Genomic DNA, 20,437 nt, shown 5'->3' on the forward strand with positions numbered 1-20,437 from the left:
AACAGAAACTTTGAACTCCCTGACAGTTTCCTTCCTTTCCCTTCTTTCCGGTTTGATGGTTGGAAAAAGCAAAGCTAAAAGTGTCCCTACTATTTTAGGAACACTCTTTGTAAACCCCTGTAAATCACAAAGCATGTGTTTGCTTTGCTGTTTATTTTGAATAAAATACATCTTTGGTCAATTTCATACACTTCAGCACTTAAAAAACGACAAATTTATAGTCCTTTATTGCATTTATAAAAAACACCTGAGTTTAAAATGTAGAATTTTAAACTAATTCAAACTGGATTCAGCCAATACAATATCCCTTTTTGTGTTTTTACTGTATTCTAGTTTCTATGTCGGGAAATATTTTCAAAATTTCTACTGCAGCAGTATAAAACATACTTTTGGGATAATGATTTCTTTAAAATGTATGCAGCATGTTTATACTGTAGTTCACTGAGGTTAACTTTGGAGAAAATGAAGCGTTTTTAGTACCTAGTAATCATAACTGTTAATTAAATCCACAGTAATCTGTTCAAAAGTAGAATGCTTTACTAAATGAAAAAAATCAAGGAAAGTCCATCCATTCACTTTCTTCTGCTTATCCAGTTTAGGGTTGTGAACATGTAAAGTCCCTGCAGGAAAGCTCCAGCCTTGTGATGGATTTGAACAAAGGGTTTTCTTGCTGTGAGGCAATGGTGCAAACCACAGTTGGTAAATAAATTAGGCTACTGTGGTAAATATTGAACTGAGAGCAGCCACTGAATAATTCTAATTTGAACCCTTATGTTGACCCATTAGACCTATTATTATGGAGAATTATGCTCTTACACTGTCTTTTTTTCAGTATATAAAAGCATATTTACATGTTGTTAGACATGGCACATTGTTGTCATTGTTCTTCTAGTGCAAACTAAAGCAATTAATCTATTTGTAACCACAGAATTGAATGATATAAATAATCCTTGCAGTCAGACTTGCATAGATGGCCTGCATCAGAATACTGTCAGAAGACTTTATGGGATTTGCAACAATAATATTCATTTTTGTTTCCCTTTGGCTGAAATTAAGGCGTAACTTTACACATATGTGATTCATACATTTGTGAAACCGAGCTCCCATCTCTGTTATAAACTGTCACACCAAAGTCACTTGTATATGTACCCTGGAAAGCCTGGATGCGCATGCTCAGACATGGCAGCTGCCTGTGAGAAGCCCCTCAGAGCATACAGTTATGAACATTTAGCCAAATAAAAGTCGAGTTAACTGATTTGACTGCTGCGGAGTTTCGCTGCCAGAGCCGCGATGGAGTAAACAGTTGGCAGCGGGGACATTTGTGAGCTGGTCTGGATGGAAGCGACGGGTTTACGAGACGTTTTCAAATGTATAACGCTGTGTAAGCAAACACGAACGCCAGAAATGTGTCGTTTTAAAGGTTTCAGCCTGCATGAAGGGTTGAGAGCTTAGCCAGATATACCGCGTTAGGAGCAGCTTCTCGATCTGCAGTTTTTCCGTGACTCTCAGGCCCAGCAACGCCTACTTCTACGTAAGCTAAAACATCTGGATTTGGCCACATGGGTTTGTTGTGCACAGTAAACAGCTGCACTGACGGGGTTTCAGGCTGATTTTAGTGATGACTTAAGAGGGGAAAGAAAGATGGCTGGAGAAAATGCGATTTTAAAATCAATCGTAAAATACAATAATAATTATTAATTTTCTTTTTCATGTTTTAGCTATTGCAGCAATGGAGGATATTGGTCTTCTTCCCAAACCCACCCCCGAAACCCCAGTCCACAGACCCACAGTCCCTGAGACTTTTGGGCACCATCACATCCCACCAGGTGGGTATATGAGCTCATGCAATGTTTAATGAAATGTGAAAAATATCAGGTATTCACCTGTCCTAACAAGCAGAGGCAGACTTAACCAATTCACAGATTGTAACATAATCCCAGGCCACTCTGGTCACTGCTAAAGACTTTAATGATATTATTGGAACGTTTAAAGCAACTTCAAATAAGAAGTATAGTGTTAGTAGTATATTTTTGTTTAGCAAGGATGTTACATTTCAAATGCGAGTGCTAGGAAGTGAAAAGGGTTTGTGTGCCAAGTATGCCAAAGCCATACAAAGAGAAGAATTATCTTTAGTACACAGTTTGTGTTACCAACATGATATTAATATTTCATATTCAAATATTCCTGTGGGGCACGAGTGACTATTTACCAGTCACAGAACACACAAATATACAAGGTAAGGCACAAAAAAAAACGTGTTTGCATGTTTTACACTTTTAAATGATTATTTTTATTCATTTAAGGGTCAATGTCAGTGTCTATTTGATTACGGTTGATTAGTAGCTTCTGAGTATCTGGGGTTTCACTTCTTTGTTTCTCATTTTTGTTAATATTCTTTTTTTTAGGGTTATTTCTGTATAGTCTTGTGTTTTTAACCTTTATTGATTCATCCCTCCAGCTACCTGATCCTTGTCTTTGTAGCCCTTGTATTTACTGTGTAGATGCATAGATGTCCTATTTTCTGTAACTTGTCTTGTGGATTCTGGACTGTTTATCACCTGGGAAATCAACATTAAAGCTCATTTTGAGTTCAATTCCTGCCTCCTGAGTTTGAGCCTATAAATGACTCAATAATCCACAGAGCCATTGATACAAGCAAACAGAACAAAACAAAGCTTCATACAAACAGACATATTTACTGAACATGAATGTGGGCTACAACAATGTAAAACAGGCTGTTGATGTGTGCACAATTACATGTGGAGACTAGGGGGAGAGTTACTGCTGACAGAATTCTGGACAGTCAACTCATTGCTGCTTGTTACAATGTATGCTTCTCTACATAGACCACCTGCATGTCGGTGATGCAAGCAGGAAATCTGACATGGACAAAGATGGAGTGGGTAAAAAACGGTCCCACTCAATGACAATATCTGAGCAGCAGATGATCTCCCAATTTCCTGTACATCACCAAGCACCTGTGGGTGCTGACACTAGTAAGTACAGATAAGAGTTAATGTACATCCACCTTTACTTGGATGTATAAGTGTGCATGCAAGTATTATAAAAAGTTAATTTTGTGAACATTCAATTGATATATATATATTTTTTTTAATTTTCAGTAACACTGGTGGATTATTTATTATAATAATATTTTTTATAATTATTCTTGTTATTATTATTATTATTATCCATTTATCCTTTGTTATTAAATATATATACTTTTACATATATAGTTAAATTAATTTGGGTCAACAGAAAAGTCAGCTGCATCAGTGCCACCGGGCCTAGAGGCCCCCGAAATCCATGTATCACTCGTACTTCCAGAACCTTACAAAAAGTCAGATCTTATTGGTTCAACATATTTGGTTCATTTTGACCGTTGCTCATAGAACTTGTCACTGTGAATCCTCAAAGTGAATGATAGTTTTTCCATAATGTAGATTTCGTTGACTATATTGATCCAGTCCTCCTGTGATGGTGGTTCAACCTTTAACCATTTCCTTGTAATGGCGTTTTTGCTAGCAATCAATAGAATTGCCCACAGTCTCATATCAGACTTCTTCCAATTTTGCGTGTTTACATCTCCCAAATATATACACTGAAATGAACAGGGAATTTTAGATCCATAAACAAAATTTATATGATTACACACACAGGACCAAAATTACATTACATCCCCAGAGGATATGATAATGTTTAGCTCCAGAGGTCCCACAAAGCCTCCAACATAAGTCGCGACCTCCTCGGTGCCTTTTTTGAATTGGTGTAATAAAATATCTCACTAAGTGTCTCCATCCAAACTCTCGCCATGTATTGGAGACTTTTATGGTCCACTGCAGTTGACACATTTTTACCCAATTTTCACTAGGGATGAGTACATTGCCCTCCATCTCCCTCTCTTAATGTATTCAGAATTGGTCTCTTTGCCGTGAACATTCAACTGAAATGCTTGAGTGCTATCAGAATAATAATAAGACCAATAAACATCCCCAATATTTCTGAGGAAAGAATTTGAGGGTTTAAACTTGAATGATTGTTTCATTGTTTCATTGTTTCTGAAAAATCCCAGACCTCCAGTGCTAGCAATGAAAAATAACAACAAAAATGTTTTTCTGTTTTTTGATCTGTTTGTGCAGCACATCTTAATACGGTTGCCCAAAATGGAAACACCAATTTGGATAAAGCAGGCGCTGTCAGAAAAATAACCAAAGCCAAAGTTGCAGATCCATTAAAGTGGAAGCAAAACAGGCAGAAACAGCTGAGGATGGAGGGAAAATCATATGTAAGCAAACGCAAGAAAGATGGTGAGATTGTAACCAAACACCCAAGAGCCATAGGACCAAGATGCACCTCGGATGCATGCAAAAAAGCGACAAATCGGCTATGTAGTGAAATTACTGAAGAAACAAGGAAGAAGGTGTTCAATGAATTTTGGCAGCACATGAACTGGGCTCAGAGAAAGCTCTATGTAGCAGGACAAGTCGATCGTGACTCTGTGGAAAGATCTCGGGCTGCGGAGTTGCCTTCAAGGAGATCGGTGTCACTTCGTTATCATTTGATGGTGGATGGCAAACGGACACAAGTATGTAAGAACATGTTCCTGTCCACGCTTGGGATTGGAGAATGGTCTGTGCTCAACTGGGCAACAGAAAAGACTGAATCAAACATGAGCAAATCAGAAAAAAAGCCAGTTGTGACTGCCCCTCCTGTAGACAGCAACACTGCAGTAGTTACTCAAGGTGAGTGTTTTTTTCTTTGACTGTTTATCAGTTACTTTATAAACTCGTTGACCTGATTTACACAAGTTTTGGCAGAAGCAATGAGGTATATCTCAATAATGATACGTGCATGTTAATAAGGTTCCCATGTTTTTACAGAACACATGAATGCAACTGACAAAGACAAAAACAGGCCACCAGAAAAAGAGGGGGCAATCCGAAAGAAATCCAGAGTTGCAAAACCACTAACATGGAAACAAAATCGTCAGAAGCAACTCAGGATGGAGGGAAAACCGTACACCAGCAAGAGAAAGAAAGATGGCGCCGCTATTACTAAAGCTCAAAGGTCAATGGGGCCAAGATGCACATCCGGTGCCTGCAAAAGGGCATCGAACCGCTTTTGTGCTGACTTTAGTGACGAAACGCGGAGTGGGCTGTTCACTGCTTTCTGGCAGTGTATGAACTGGACTCAGAGGAAGGTCTATGTGGCTGGGCTTGTGGACTGTGATCCGGTGGAAAGAACCCGTGCACCGTGGACTCAGTCTAGAAGATCAGTCTCAATGAGATATCATTTGATAGCAGATGGCGATAAAAAACAAGTTTGCAAAAAAATGTTCCTCTCCACTTTGGGGATTGGAGAGTGGTCAGTGCTTAACTGGGCCCAGAATGCCTCCCAGCTAGACGATTCGGAGGAGAACAGTAAGAAGCGAATGCAGAGGAAATCCCGTAAAGCTTCCGAGCATATAGTCCTGAAGGAGTTTCTAGAGAGTTTACCAAAAGTGTCACCTTCCTGTGGTGGAACGTCCACCTCTAAGCTCTGTCTGGAGCCAGTCTTCTCAAACATGTCCGAGGTCTACAGGTACTACTACAGCCACTGCGTGGATCAGAAGACTGCGCCGCTTTCACGCCAGGTTTTCTGTGCTGTGTTTAAAAAAATGAATTTAAGATTGTGTGACTCCAAAAAGGACCAGTGTTGTTCTTTTGGTGGAACTGGAAACTTGTTTAATGAGCTTTGGGAGGAATACTGCTTGGAAAGAGGAGCTCCAGGGCAACAACCTGAGAGAGTCGGTGACCCGTAGACCAATGTTGGTGTTTGTTGCCATGTTAATACCAACTTTGTATTATACACCGTTTGTTTGAGACTTGATGGTGGATCCTTCTTTTATATTTGCACTTCTTGAAGCAGTGTAGTTGTCTCGATGTAGCTGAAACAATTTAAGCACTACGTTCATTTTGAGGCCTCCGAGTGGTTCGTGTTATTTGGAGCATCATTTTGTTAGAGCACAACAAAACTGCTATTTTATCGTTTCGATATGTATGATGTAAAAGGTCAAAGTCAACTCAAGTGTCAAAGTTGATATTTTCCCTTGTGAATTAAATATTAACAGCTACCGCAGAGCAGTCACAGTCAAGCTGTTAGGACTCCCCAGATGTGTGTATGTGTGAAATCATCAAATCCAAACCAATCTGTCTCGTCACGCCCTGCTGCTTTTTACACAATATGAAGTAACGGCTCTCCCAGCAGCTCCCTGAGTCACAGTAAGAATTACAAACACATGCATACACACAAATACATGCACACATGGTTATCGCCCTTCCTTTTCTTCTCCACACAGTGGCAGGAAGTTGTCCAGATATCCGCAGGGCCCTCTGAAAAAAGAGCGAGTGAACAAAGTGGGCTGGGTGGTGGAGTTGGAAGGTGTTGGTGGCAGCGGTGATGGGGATTTGGTGACTTCACTCACAGTTAACTATTCATTCTGAGCAGCCGGGCTGCAGCTACGGAAGAGCTACAGCGTCTTTTCAGTACGTGAAATAGAGAGTCTCATCTGAGCGTTGGCACATCAGAAGCAGTTTGTAGTGGAATAATACCACACAGCTGGACTGGAGGACGGCTTTTTGAGAAGAAGGGGCCAGCACCTGGTGACCGGGACGGCCTGAAGATGATAGCTCTGAGGACGTTTGTTCTTCTGGCACTGAGCTTGACATGTCAAGGTGAGTTACCCCCCTTCCCCATTCAAAGAATTCCTTTTTCTTTTGAACCTACATGAAACACACCACCTGCTCAGTGAGTGTCCAAACTGAACCCTGTGGCTATATGTCATGATCAGAAAGCTCATTCTGAAAGAAGAGTGGTTTAAAATGCATTCAGTTACAAACATATTTATATTTCTTTCAATGTGTAAAATATTTATAAGTTTACATGGTTTACAAACACACTTGCGTCAAAATGTAGTTCATAGTTTTGTTAAAGACGAAATGAAAAGTGTTTTTATTTTTTTTATGTCAGCAGTATATATACATATTTTTTTAATCTTTCCTGGTTCAGTTTTGTAAAATTACTCGTATCCAAAAGACTCCCTTTGCTGGCGAGTGAACGTGTCTAATTACAGCTCTATTGTCTATCCTTTTTTTTTCTACCATGACTTTATGGTCCCGCACACACCTGCCAAACCCATTGTCCAACTCCATCACATTCTTCATTGCCAGAGTAACAACCTTCGACCTTTATCGAGTTCCCGACCCACTCCATTTCCTGTTTCTATTCGTTTCTCCTGGAAACTTCCTGTTTGTGTCAGGCTCATTTCCTGTTCCCTTTAACAGTACGAATCAGGAGCCACCTTTTATGGCTTGACCTGCATTGTTATGAAAAGCTGCTAATGGGTCTGAAACAATGAGTGGATTGAATTTGTGTGTGAGCTGGTCTGGAGATAAAAACAGTTAGAGAAAACTGCTTGTACAGTCATTTTATTTTCTGCAGCTGTGCATAATGTCTGGTTAGATAAGCTGAAATTTAGGACCTCGGATCTATTTTGCTGTACCAGAAAATAGTAAACTGGAGAGCTGTGGAAGTTTATTTACCTGTGACATATCTCACTGCTGATAAAAGTCACCTGCCGTTTAAAATACCCATGTGTGCTTCATTCGAGGACAAAATATTAATTAAAAAGTCGATCTACAAATACTACATCTGCAAATACTCTTTAATTTAGTGAGGAATACTATAATCACGCTGTGTGGTGTAGTGCAGTTTTTTGTTGTTGTTGTTTGTTTGTTCTTTTCTGAAATCTAATATGCATCTGTCTCCACAGCTGCATCTGGTGATCCATGGGGCCACTGCCCAGTGAACCGAAAATGTAAGGAAAAGTTCGCAGATGGGTCGTGTAACAGAGAGTGTACGGACCCCGAGTGTCTCAGAGACGGCTTTGACTGCCTGAAGGACAGGGTTCCCTGCAAGTAAAACACTTTTGTTCTTCTTTTCATTACAGCCCTCTGACTTTCAGAGCCCTTACAAATATTTTTTTAACTTAGTGATAAATTCAAAACAGATATAACTTTGACATATATATAAATAGAATTTTTTTCAAAATGTTTGGGTGTAGGAACAGATAGATTAACCATATATCATGAAACAAAAAGGTAATAAGATAGTGACGCACTAAACGGTCATAACAGCTTATTTATGCACTGTGTTCTAATGCTTCTTATAAATATTTGATCAACTAAGATGTAGTTTGTGGCTCTGCTTTTTAAACTGAGGTAATATCACCTGTTCTTCTTCATCTTTTCCTCATTTTATTGTGGTAATACGTTACCTTTTATTTTTATGTTAAAGAAAACCTTATGGAAAAGAAACTGGGCCAAGAAATACAAACAATCAATGTAATCTAAGAGTAAAACCTGTTGATTATTACTTTTATAATCATTTATGGAAGTTTAGTGTTCAGTCTTTAAAAAAAAATGAAACTATAAAAAAACACTAATACAAACTACAATACTAAAGAGATCCAGGCAGCACAAAAGTGTCTATAAAAGTAGAATAAATGAAAACATTAAGTAACCTTAGTACAAGTAGTCTGTTATCTGTTACTGTTCAGTATACCTTGAGCTGAGATTATTTCTTAGATCACCTATTCTTTTTTTGTTTTGTTTTTCTCCGCTCTCATCATGACTCTCAGCCCGGGCCACATTCACTACTGCCGTGATCATTTTGCCAACTCCCTCTGTGATCAGGGATGTGATAGCGCGGCCTGTGGATGGGACAGCAGCGAATGCTTCAAACACCAGAGCGCCGTGTGGGCTAAAGGCACCCTGATCCTACACGCTCGAATCCCACATCAACGTGGCGCCTCCTTCAACAGCTCCGTGCTCTGGGCACTCAGCGTCCTCCTCCTGTCACCGCTCAAGCTGAGAGACTCCGTGCCCCTCGCCACCACCAGGAATTTGTTCGACTTTAATGCTCAGGAGCTTGCTAACATGCTGGCGCAGGCGTCACCAGCAGACTCAGATGGGTGGGTACTGAGACAAATGTTTCTGGCATTGTGATTAGGAGTTTCAAAAACAGTGCATGTTCTTTGTTTAACCTTTATGTAACAAGAGGCATTTTGGCCTGGCAACATAAAAAATGTAAGACAAAGCAACACAATAATAACTCTAAAAATATGCAAATCTGCACCACCACAAGGAGTAAGTGGCCCTGTCAAGTCCTGTTCTAATTAAAATGTTGATATTTGGCAGCAGAGTATCAATAACTGTATTATAGAAGAAAGCAATATTATATTTTTCTCACTCTTACCTTTGCCATAGATATCACTCTGTGATATTATTTTAGGAATATCTGTGTAAAAATACAAAAATATACAAATGAGCTTAGAGTTAGAGTAGAATTAATGAATTATCCATTTGATTTCAGTTAGAGATTAGGCTATGTGTTAGAGATGTAGAAAAATCTGTAACTTTAAATTTGTTTGCATTCAAAAAATAAAGTGTTAGATCTTAGATAAATAGGGGAAAATAGCATATCCCATTCCCCAAATAGCTGTGGTTAGTCTTTTAGGTGATTTACAGTTATACTGTTTTCTAAACACAGGCACAGTCAATTCATTTCAGTATCAAGTGCAAAAAATAAGACATGCTTGTTTTCTGCTTTAAATGTTGGAGTAGTTAGTAAATCCGTTCACATGCTTGGTTTAAATATTCTCCTCCCTAAATGTTAACTCCTAAAAATATATATACAACAGAGTAAGTCTGTGTTCCCACTTCTTAGATGCAATCATGTCACTACACTCTCTTTGTAAATACCCAGTTTTGGGGCATAGTGTGTTAGTAAATCTGGTCCTTAATCTGTATAGTTAAGACTTGAACATATTTAAAGCAAATAAAGTAACTGGGAAAGAAGATTCACAGAAATGTGAAATTCCATATTCGCCATAAAAGTTTTGGATCATTGTGCATTAACACAATTAAGACCAAAAAAAGTGGGCCACACATAAAACCTTGGGGAACTCCATTAATTACAATAAGCCAGTCATAATTGAGCTTTGTAGCTTTATTTGTTTTGAAATTATCTTTGTGTTTTGTTTTCTTTCTTTAATTTATTTTGTTGAAAGAGTCTAACTTTTTGCAAAGGTAATTTTACCCATGCGAAAATACATATAAAACAATGCTCAAAGATGACATACATGTTTTTTCCAATCATTTCTTACTCTCTTTTTCCTAGCTCCCTCCTTTTCCTCCAAGTGGACAACAGGCCATGCTCCCGTTCACCCTCTACCTGTTTCCCTTATGCAACCGAGGCCGCAAATTTCCTGCGTGCTGTAAAGGAACTAAAACCTACCTCTTTCCCCAACCTCTCAGAGCTGGATGCCGTCATCAGCATTAGAGGTGTCCGAGAGGAAATAGGAAGCAGAGAGGAGGAAAAGGAAGTTGAAGGTAGGCTCACATGTCCTGTCTCCCACACAGGCACATTTCCAGCTTTGAATTTCATCCAAACAAAACACTATAAAACACCTTTGTGTTTCCAGTGTGTACATTTTGTGCAGATTTTCAGATTTGTTGATGTGTTTCATATTTCAGATATAAATAGATACAAGCAAAAAGATAAAAATGAATCTTTTTCAAGTGTTTTTTTTTTTGTCTTTGTGTCTTCTTTTATTGTTTGAATTTTTTCATTTATAGAGCCGACTCCCGCATGGCTTTGGGCCGTAGTTGCCATAGCTATTGGGCTTCTGCTGCTGCTGCCTCTCGTGGTAATCCTGGTGGTGAGGAGGGTGAGGCAGCAGCGGGCAAAGAGGAACAGTACTGACAGGGTGCAGCACCGGTCTAAAGTCACCGACAGTGACAGCAAAGCCAAGGCCTGGATACAGCATGCTACACACCAAGAACAACGGGTCAGAACCAGCAGAGAGAAAGATAAGGTCAGCTTGAAGAAAAAGAAAAAGGCCAAGGAAGCAGAAAAAAAGAGAAGGAGGGAACCGCTAGGGGAGGATGCCATGCGAATGCGGTGAGTGGAGCTCATTTGAGAGGATGTTTTGTCTGCCAATCTCCGGAATGATGTCATTGCATTCAGTAACAAGAGAGAGCTCATCCTGTATAATTATTACAAAGGCTGAATGTCACTTCACTTTCACCCTGGTACATTTTCACATCTAATCCTGCCCTGAAACACAATTCCCAGTTTCTTAAAGGCAGTTAACCAGTGGTTGGTGAAGAGTAAAACTAGACCATGTTGTTCTTGCAGGAATTGCTGTAGGATTGCAGCAAGCAGAATTTTTAATAAAAGAGCTGCTAAAGGAGTCAGGAGTTTTGAAAAGAGCTGCCAGTTAAGTTTCGGTAACTGTTTACAAGATTTCATTTAAAAAATTGTCTGTGTGTGTCTGATATGTAAATAACAAGTGTTTAAGATGTTTTTTCTAAATATAGAAAAGAATTCATAGAATCAGACAACTGCTTTTTTATTTTATTATTTATGATATTTTGATTTTCCCCTTTGTGAATTAACAATTTTTTTCCCCTGTACAACAGATAAAAAGCCGATTTAGATGCTTACCAAGTTTTGGTTCAAAATAGCAGGCAAAAAAAGGAAATACTTTGTTAGGTGAGATACGGAAATATTTGATAAACAGTAAAACATACATAAAGTTAAAAAACATCATAAGCACACACACACACTCGCAGACACACCAGTCATTTATGCATTTATGCATGCACAAATGACAAAGTTTTACAAAGAACTTTGTTCCTTGCAGAAAACAAGTTTTGTCCATGACTGCAGTGATTTTACCTTCATTACATAATAGTGATGAACATCAACGCTTAAATGATTCCCATCTATGACTAATCATAATTCAGCTGTGAACATGTATCATCTGCGTAACAGTGGGCTTTAGATACATATATATTCAAATATTATCATTCTATATTAGCTAGTTTGAGGATTTCTGGTTTTTAGTCAAGTTAAACATTGTATTTGATGTAGAAAATTATAGAGGGCATTTTTAAATATGTTTTAACTTATATATTTTCTACTTAAGTCTTGATTAACCTCAAAATATAATCAAAAGCTTAGGTGAAACAGCATATAATCAATAACTGTACCCATAGTTAAGATATAGTACTGGGCTTATGGTGAAAACAGGAACATTTAATATTTCTGGACCTCAGACATCCCAGTGATATCCTCTTCATTTCTGCATGAATACCTTTGTTTCATATCAGCCGATATTTACATAATATATTATTGTTCTTAACTGTGCTGAAAAATAAGAAAGTAAAGCAAAGGACATGAAAACACAATGTGCCCACATGAAAACTACTGCAGTTTTCAGTGTGCCGTATCAAAACTGTGCTTTGGTTTTCAGGCCTCTTAAGAGGGACCAGGATATAGGAAGTGACACAGACTTTACCCAGAGTTCAATGGAGGACCTCAGTGTGAGATGCTCCAGACGTCAGGACGATGCCTCCATCTGTGACCACAGGACCCAGGAGCAGAAACACTACCGTGCTGGAGCCGCTCAGCCCCGCAGAGCTATACAGTGTAAGGAAACATCAGTATTTTGTCTCAGTTGCTTGACTATCTGGTTTAGTAATCTGTATATACCATAAATTCTATTGCTGTAAAGAATATGGCAGATATTGTAATCAAATCTGTCATTATTCAACTGTAGTCACAAAATGCTGGTTTCTGATGGACCTCAGCAGCAGAAAAGATCACTGTTATGATTCAAAGAGCAAATCTGTGTTTCCAGTTTCTCCTAAATGTTTTTCATTTGATATTTTTGCATTTGATTGCTTTGGTAGTTTCTCAAAGTAAAATACTAAAGTAAACTTGGGAGCTTTAAGCTATTTTTATCCAGATGATTATTAAAAATAATAATTTGTTGCACCTATAGGCTGAACATTTCACCACAGATGTCACACATACAAAGCTGAAATTCAAACTATATTCACTGTCAGACCCAGAATCACTCTATTTAGTATCTTCGGTATCTCACAGCTAAACTCACAGACTATTGTTGTAAAGTGAATAAAGTGATTAATAAAGTAAAGTAAAGTAATAAAGTTTATAGTAAAGCAGGATTCATAAAAACACACTTTGCAGCACGAAATTGCATTTTGGGACATAAAATGTTCAGCTATACATTTCCTGTTTTTATAATGTCCTTAACCCTGAAACGTTGCTTGCGTTCCCTCAGCTCCACCTAGAGGTTGGGAGAGGAATGCCATGCCTCCTCCTCTGCTCAGTCCTCCTCAGCAGGTCAGTTTCATTATGTCAATGTTTTGAGAAGCCATTATATGCCAGGAATTTAAACAGTTTTTGCCCTGTGACTGTAGAGAGATTCTGATGGTGTATTTAGTTTCATGTTTTACTTAAGAAGATTTTTTTAATGTTTTGACTTTAGAACAAGATTTTAGAAAAGAAGGTTTAAACTTTTCTTTAAAATAAATTTAAAAAGGGCATTATGACAGAGTTTGTATTGATTATGTGTCTCGTCATTGTGGTTTGGTTGTGTTGGCAGTCTGCAGAGTGGTGCGGCCCAGATGGGTCTGTGGTTCTGATCCGAGCAGTGCGTAGTGGGCTGGACAGAGTGGTCTTGGAGCTCCTGCGAGCAGGAGTGCCAGTCAACAATACAGATCATACTGGTAATGCTTCCTGGTCCCAGTTACTATCACGAAAACATGGCTCAACACCAAACCTAATAAACCTAAAATAGAATTTTGGAAAGATTAAAAGGTACCCGGTAGACAACGGTTCCTCAAAAGGTCTCTCTTTGAAATTTAATGGCGTTACAGCCGATACCTTTTGTGATGTCTCTCCAAACCAGAACTGTTGACTGTTGGTTCACGTCATGGGATCACCAAAGTTTGTATATTTCAACTCTTCAGAGTTGGACCACCAACTTACATTGTTTAGAGCAGTGGTTCTTAAATTTCTGCCATGCCTCACTTTAGAGGCCAAAGTTCATTCCCCACAACCCATATTAATTTTTACTTAAATAAACGTGCACATCGTCGGCACAGTGGCATCAGCAAACTTTTGTTTGTTCAGTAAACAACACAAACAATTCTTCACATTAGTTTTACTTCACAGTTTTTACCTGGTTGTCTATGCACCCACGCAGTGGCCCCACACCTCACAGTGTGCAGTACAGGGTGATGAAAAAAAAAAGAACGCGTCTAAATGCAATATCTGTTTAGACGAGAGTGGATTGAAGTTTAAATTTAGTCTATATAGCACCAGTTCAAAACAGAGAGAGACCCTCAATGATCAGACAGTCAGAACTTCTGTTTAACAGGAAGAGACCTCTGGCAGAACCTTCCTCAGAGATATAGTCAAACACATGTTATCTTTAGGCACTTGGCAAAGTAAAAGTTCTGATATCTGTTACAAAAATAAACCTAGTACCTAAAACTACCTTTTAACAGGATTAAACCAATGACAGAAGCAGGGCCAATCTCCCCTGACATAGCTGGGGTGCAACAGCACACAAATAAAACACAATGCAAATCGTAAACACCTGCCCAGTTGTGAGCCAGCAGTTACAGACCAAAATCTCTGACCCAGAGATAGATGGAAGAAAGGTACAGAGAGATACACAAGACATGCAGTAGTGGTGTATCAATGCACAGTGGCTGAAAGAGAGGAATGTGGAGTATGAGCAGTCTGAGCCTGTAGCAGAATAACTAAGAGAGAGGATGTCTGCCTCCTGAACCCAAACATGTACAGCTCATGAGTAAGTCATTTTTTTTCTGACACCTGTACACGGAGGGGTTGAGTAACTTGTAACTTACCCCATCTCTCTCACGTCCTCTTTTTGTGTCCCTCCTGTCCTGTCCTCTGCTGCCTGTGACCTCCATCACTTCCTCTCTCTCCTTCTCCAGCTCCCCTGCTGCCCTCCTCTGACTCAGAACAAAGTTAATGTGCTCTAGTACTTAAACTCAAGTCGATGGACATATTAGCTTTGGTGTTCATGCTTCCTTTTTTTTTACTTTTACTTTCCTTTGGGCCTCTGTGTCTCTATCTATCTCCTTCTGCAGCTCTTATTCTTCCACCTTTATATCCCGTCATCTCTTTTCCAGTTTGGCTGAGGCAGGTCATCCCCTGCCTTCATCCTCCCTCTCCTCATCCTCTGGGCTCGTTGTGTAATAGTTGTTCACTGGCTGACTTACTCCCTCCCTTCTTCCCCTGTCAACCTCCCCCTCCACTCACACTGTCTCTCTCAGGGAGATCAGCCCTGCACTGGGCATGCTCAGTAAACCACCTCTCACTAGCAAGGACCCTCATTCGCTACGGTGCTGCTGTGGACCTACAAGACAATAAGGTAAGCTCTGATGGATTTTCTCTAGTGTTAAGTGAAGACTTTTAATCCTGACATTTATTTAGCATCACTTCTGTTGTTTATAGTTTTGAATTGCAAACAGAAGTAACATTTATGTTTGAATTTCTGAAGCATTAAGTGTTCATAAATATAAGTAATGTGTGGTATTCCTGATTATTTCTTTGCTAGGGCGAAACAGCACTCTTCCTCTCTGCCCTCCATGGCTGCTATGACACTGCCAGACTTCTTCTTCTTCATGGTGCCAATCTTGAGCTGCACGACCGGAGGGGACGCCGGCCAATTGACGTGGCCAGAGAGGGAATGCGTCACCAAGTGCTGGAACTCCTGTTGGCTCATGAGATCCAGAGAGGACCCATCCCTGTGGACACGGGAAGCGACATGATGTGGGAGGAGCGCACTCTGATGTACTCACCGTGGGTGGGCTCACAAGGCCTGCCTGGAAGAAGTGCCTCCTTCTCTGGTATCATAGGGCATCGGGATATGACCCCACCAGTACAAAAGTAAGATTTTGGAATTATAAGGCCGATCAAAGTATAGAATTTTTTACCAGCCTTATAGCTAAATCAACAGGTTTAGCTAGGTAGATGGATGGATCGATACTCTATAGGCTCTAAAGGGGAAATTTTTGTGTTATGGCAACAGGGTAACGTATTCGAGTCAGTTTTATTCATATACACCAAACCATAACAGCAGTCGCCTCAGGGCGCTTTATACTCCAAGGTAGAGACTAGAGATCGCACGATACCACTCTTTTATGTCCGATACCGATATCATAAATTTGGATATCTGTCGATACCGATATGAATCCGATATAGTGTATTTTTTAATCAATAAAACTTTTTTTTAAATATCTCGCTGCATTTTGTATAAGTTCATACTCAAGTTAAAAAACAAAACACTAAAGCTATTCTGTTATACTTGTATGCAAAAAATACACTGCGCCCAAGATATTTCATAGTTCAGCAATACTGATCAATCTAATAAACGTAAACCTGCACCATCCTCCCTATTCTGGTATTTTAAAGAGTACTTAGCGGAAATATTAAGCAACCTAACTAATAGGGTTGTCAACTACCAGCTGAAAAAAATAGGGAACCACCCCCCTCTGCCTCGTGATGCTTAATCGACGCAATCAACTTTAATTTAATGCACGTGTAAAGAAAATTCACAATAAATTATTTATTTTTCCACAATAATTAAATAGATTCAACATCTTTCTTCAAAAGAACTGCAGACTGCACAGATGGTACCTTCCCAAAGGAAAAAGTGCTATAGCTTACTAGGGTATATTAGACTTAACAGTTACTATATACAGTAATGGACTTCTATACATTTTACATCAGATTAAAACTTTGGGTGTAAGATTCAGATAATTATTTATTAAAAGCGAGACATTTTAACTGAGAATAAGAAAGAAAATTATGTCTTTGTGCCCCCTTTTCTCTGTTAATGCCCTACCTGCCCCCCTGCATAACTTTGCTAGATCCGCCCCTGCACAGTTACCAGCCGTCAGCTACGTAGAAAAGGATCCTGGTGTAGAAAGTAATATTAAATAAATTCTAACAACAGCCTATCAAGCTGCTGCTGTTGTTCAGCCGCTGGTTTCCTCTTTCTGGCGCAAAGTGGGCGATAAACTAACAAGAGAGACGGACTCGCGACAGAAAAGCCGATCAGCTGATCATTGATCAGTTTCATGGCTGAAGTAGCAGCAGGAGAGGGAGGGGAGAGAGGCAGTCACTCCATATATCGGTTGTTAAGCTTAACGTGGGAATGCTTTACAAACATTCAGAGATGAACTTACACACTTGCTTTACTTCTCTCTGGGATAACTTTCTCGGAGATGAAATGCTGGTTTGGTAGCGAGGCTTCAAATGCTCAACCAGACCGCCGAGAGTTCTCGCACGCCACAGCCGCTCTATCATGTGAAGCATACTGCTCCGACGTGCTAAGGTTATGAGCTGAGTTATGCCATGTCGCAAGTTTTGTGAGGTGTTTTCCTGATATTTAATGGATCAGATTACATTTTTTATTTCTCTCCGATATCCGATCCAGTAATACCGATACGTAATATCGGATCGGTCCATGTCTAGTAGAGACCCTATAATAATACAAAACACCAACAATCAAACGACCCCATTTGAGCAAGCACTTGACAGCAGTGGGAATAAAACCTACCTTTTAGCAAATATTCCCACATGTGCATAGTAAGGGCCTGGTAATGTGAGATAATATGTCATAAAATAAAATAGATAATGATTTTAACACATAAAAAACAAAGAAAATAAAAACAAATGTGAATATCTCCTATAGTTATGGTTGAACTTCTTTGGAGATTCATTCGATGATACGCTGAAGTCACAAAATTAAAGTTATTTAGCTGATTTTTCATCCAAGATATTGTTAACATAGACTGTACATAAAATATGGCCACTGTGCGTCAGTGTGAATGTTTTGGCTGTTGCCATCTTTGTTTTCTTGGGGTAAGAAATGACAACATGGGTGAAATGCTAAGTTATCAGCTAACACCTGCTAGCTTGGTTTAGCCAGGTGCATCCGTGGCTGCATGTGTATGTATAAGTTCTTTGCACCAACAGAGACACCCAGAAATTAGCACTGAGTAAAATAGAGATAATATATTGCTGTTTCAGTCGCCAAAACTGGCACATTAATATTTAAATTAATATTTTATTTATGTAAAAGTTTCAACTTTAATGAGTGGGACATTATTTTATGTTATTTATGAATTTGCAGAAGAAAAAATGAAGATGTAGACATTCATTTGGACATAGCTTGTGTTAACCAAGACCTTATTTCAGGCTTTTACACCAAAAACGTGAAGTCTTTGATGTCCATACCCAGAACTGCAAAAATACCAGTTATTTCCAGTTTTAAGGGTTCATTCCCAAAGACCTCTTTAGGTTTTTTTGTTTGTTTGTTTTTATGCTGTCTAATGTTATGATGACCTTCTTGTCTTGCCAGTGATTGGTCCATGGGCCGAGTGCAGTACCCTCCTCCTCAGAACTGGCGACCCCAGCTCAACCAGTCAGCAACAGCTCTCGTTCCTCCACGGGTCATGGGCCGCTCCCCTCGGCCAATCAGCACCTTACAAGAGGTAACATCAGAAGACGAGGACCGTGACAGGCATCAGGAAGTCCCCAGAGCTGCCACGCCTCACTTCCTGTCCCCCCAGCCTGCCCCTCGGCAGCGTTCCTTTTCCTGCACCCAGCACGCACTGCAGCGCCGCTCTAGCGCCCACCAGCCAGAACCCAATTACCTTATAGTGTCAGACAGAGCACCCAATGAGCCCGTACAGAGAGTGGTTGTTTCCCCTCCCACCGATACTGCTACCCCACCAGAACACCAGCCAGCTGCAAACGGAGACAGTGTTATTAGAGTAGAGCAAGCAGCACTGAGTTCAACAAACTCGGAGCAGAAGTCCAGAAGTGAGAGGTTAAACAACATGAGTGACTCCACACAAACAGCCCTGTAGGAAAGGAAATTCAGCTTCCTTTAGAGACACCCAGTTTTAGTTTGTCATTCGGTGCAAAGCCCTAAGCTGGACTTTAATTGTTTGTATCCAGTGTTTCTTTGCCCATTGCTTCTTAAGTGGATTGGTGTCAGACTAATACACAACAGCATAGAGAGATATTCCTTCCCTTGTTACCTCTTTTTTAATTATTTCTTTTTAAATCAGCCTCGTGTAAATAATTGTTTTCTTGTTTTGTTAAGATTGAGGGATACTGTTGTAAATGTTCTCTTATATGGCATGTTCAGATTTTGTAAATAATAAAATTGAATGTCTAAGATGAATTCTACTCAAATATGCAACAGCTGGTATTCATTGAAGAAATATTCAAGGAAAAATAAATGAATAACACATGCGTAGCTGCACAGAGATGTCAGGGATGCATGCAATAAAGTGACTTTTTGTTGACATGTTGTGGATTTTTTTCTCCTTAATTTACATCCACAGTCTGCGCATTCTTAAGTTATCATAAGTCCTTTATCTATCATCTTTTTTCAACTCACGATCATCAAGCATTAATGATAAAACCAAAGTCTTTGTAGAAGCAAGTCCTGCAACTGTGCAGCAGCACTCAAACAACTCTTGGTACTTACCCTGGGACTTAAAAACTGAAATCAAAAATAACTTTAATTAAATGAAACTGCGTGCATAGAGTCAACAATAAAAAAATAGATTAAAACTGCTTAAAATGTTTGCTTCAATCGCCCCACCCCCCACCGGCTCCCAGAATCACTATAATTGTAAAATACCATAAAAACTGAATCGCCTTTGATGACGTTTTTAATAACAGTCAGATTCTGCTTTTGGGACTGCAGAAATGAGTTATGATGAGATGTGCGAGGTTTTCACTTTTGCACAGGCAGTGATGCGTAAAACACTGGCCTCTTTCTGGTGACGTCCAAGGCCAGCAGCTACTGCTCCGAGGAAACGTCCTGCAGATATTCTGGTCTCATTATTTTTAAGTTAAATAATTATCAGATGAATGGTTCTCAGCACAGATTTCATTTATTTATTAATTATTGTTGTTATACTCGAAATTCTGGCTACAATTGGAACTGTTTTGATTTCTACTGACAAAAAGACAAAAATCGTCATTTTCATTCTTGACTTTTTTCTACTAATTGAATTAAATCAGAACAAAAAATATTTTTCTCTCCGTTTGTTTTCCTCTTCTTCTTTTTTTTTTTTAGAAATGTCTTTCTTCAGATGAAGGAGCGTATTTGTGGGAAGACTGAATTAGAGTTGCGCTGACAGCTAAGTGTTAAAATTGATACATCCCGAAAACTAGCACAAGGTGTGCACGTCATTTACACGTCTGCATTTGGGTTCCCAGGCGCATTTGTCAGCTGCAGAGGTGTAAATGACTTGCATGATAAAAGAATCGTGGCGAAGGCAGGTCTGTAAACAGGTGGAATTAAATGTAATCAGTGAGCGTTAAAGCACTTTTACGCACACCACAAAATGTGGTATTATTTCTGCACTAAGTTACATGACAGTCACAACATAAATTTGTATATTTAGTTACATTTATTTACGTTTATTGTTTTATTGCTGTGAAAGAAAATTATTGGATT

General features: G+C 39.3%; 2 protein-coding genes across 3 annotated transcripts; both read left to right on the top strand.

Annotated features, from left to right (window-relative positions):
• The first annotated feature begins 1,162 nt into the window (after nucleotides 1–1,162).
• Nucleotides 1,163–6,282, top strand: LOC120732888. 2 transcript variants are annotated; one of them, XM_040030774.1, is made up of 5 exons: nucleotides 1,163–1,531; nucleotides 1,719–1,826; nucleotides 2,847–2,996; nucleotides 4,140–4,742; nucleotides 4,881–6,282. In XM_040030774.1, exons 2-5 carry the CDS (start codon nucleotides 1,730–1,732, stop codon nucleotides 5,798–5,800), a joined length of 1,770 nt encoding a protein of 589 aa, XP_039886708.1. In that variant the 5' UTR covers nucleotides 1,163–1,531; nucleotides 1,719–1,729; the 3' UTR covers nucleotides 5,801–6,282. The 2 variants fall into 2 exon arrangements, with proteins under 2 accessions (XP_039886708.1, XP_039886707.1); XM_040030773.1 differs by having other exon boundaries at nucleotides 1,163–1,381.
• A 177-nt stretch (nucleotides 6,283–6,459) lies between these two features.
• notchl (notch receptor, like) lies at nucleotides 6,460–19,271 on the top strand. Its single transcript, XM_040030772.1, has 11 exons — nucleotides 6,460–6,713; nucleotides 7,811–7,955; nucleotides 8,678–9,010; nucleotides 10,219–10,430; nucleotides 10,677–11,001; nucleotides 12,359–12,534; nucleotides 13,193–13,254; nucleotides 13,517–13,640; nucleotides 15,222–15,319; nucleotides 15,506–15,837; nucleotides 18,317–19,271. Exons 1-11 carry the CDS (start codon nucleotides 6,662–6,664, stop codon nucleotides 18,825–18,827), a joined length of 2,370 nt encoding a protein of 789 aa, XP_039886706.1. The 5' UTR covers nucleotides 6,460–6,661; the 3' UTR covers nucleotides 18,828–19,271.
• Nucleotides 19,272–20,437: the final 1,166 nt, after the last annotated feature.

The sequence above is a fragment of the Simochromis diagramma genome, unplaced genomic scaffold, assembly GCF_900408965.1.
Source record: "Simochromis diagramma unplaced genomic scaffold, fSimDia1.1 OVJJ01000361.1, whole genome shotgun sequence".
Classification (NCBI taxonomy): Eukaryota; Metazoa; Chordata; class Actinopteri; order Cichliformes; family Cichlidae; genus Simochromis; species Simochromis diagramma.

Bases quoted from the DNA above. Each gene is read 5' to 3' on its own strand.
- LOC120732888 (XM_040030773.1), top strand. From the start codon at position 1,336: ATGGAAGCGACGGGTTTACGAGACGTTTTCAAATGTATAACGCTGT. The intron at 1,827-2,846 runs GTGGGTATATGA...TTCTCTACATAG, and splicing joins GCACCATCACATCCCACCAG to ACCACCTGCATGTCGGTGAT. The intron at 4,743-4,880 runs GTGAGTGTTTTT...ATGTTTTTACAG, and splicing joins CACTGCAGTAGTTACTCAAG to AACACATGAATGCAACTGAC.
- notchl (XM_040030772.1), top strand. From the start codon at position 6,662: ATGATAGCTCTGAGGACGTTTGTTCTTCTGGCACTGAGCTTGACATGT. The intron at 11,002-12,358 runs GTGAGTGGAGCT...TTTGGTTTTCAG, and splicing joins GAGGATGCCATGCGAATGCG to GCCTCTTAAGAGGGACCAGG. The intron at 12,535-13,192 runs GTAAGGAAACAT...GCGTTCCCTCAG, and splicing joins GCCCCGCAGAGCTATACAGT to CTCCACCTAGAGGTTGGGAG.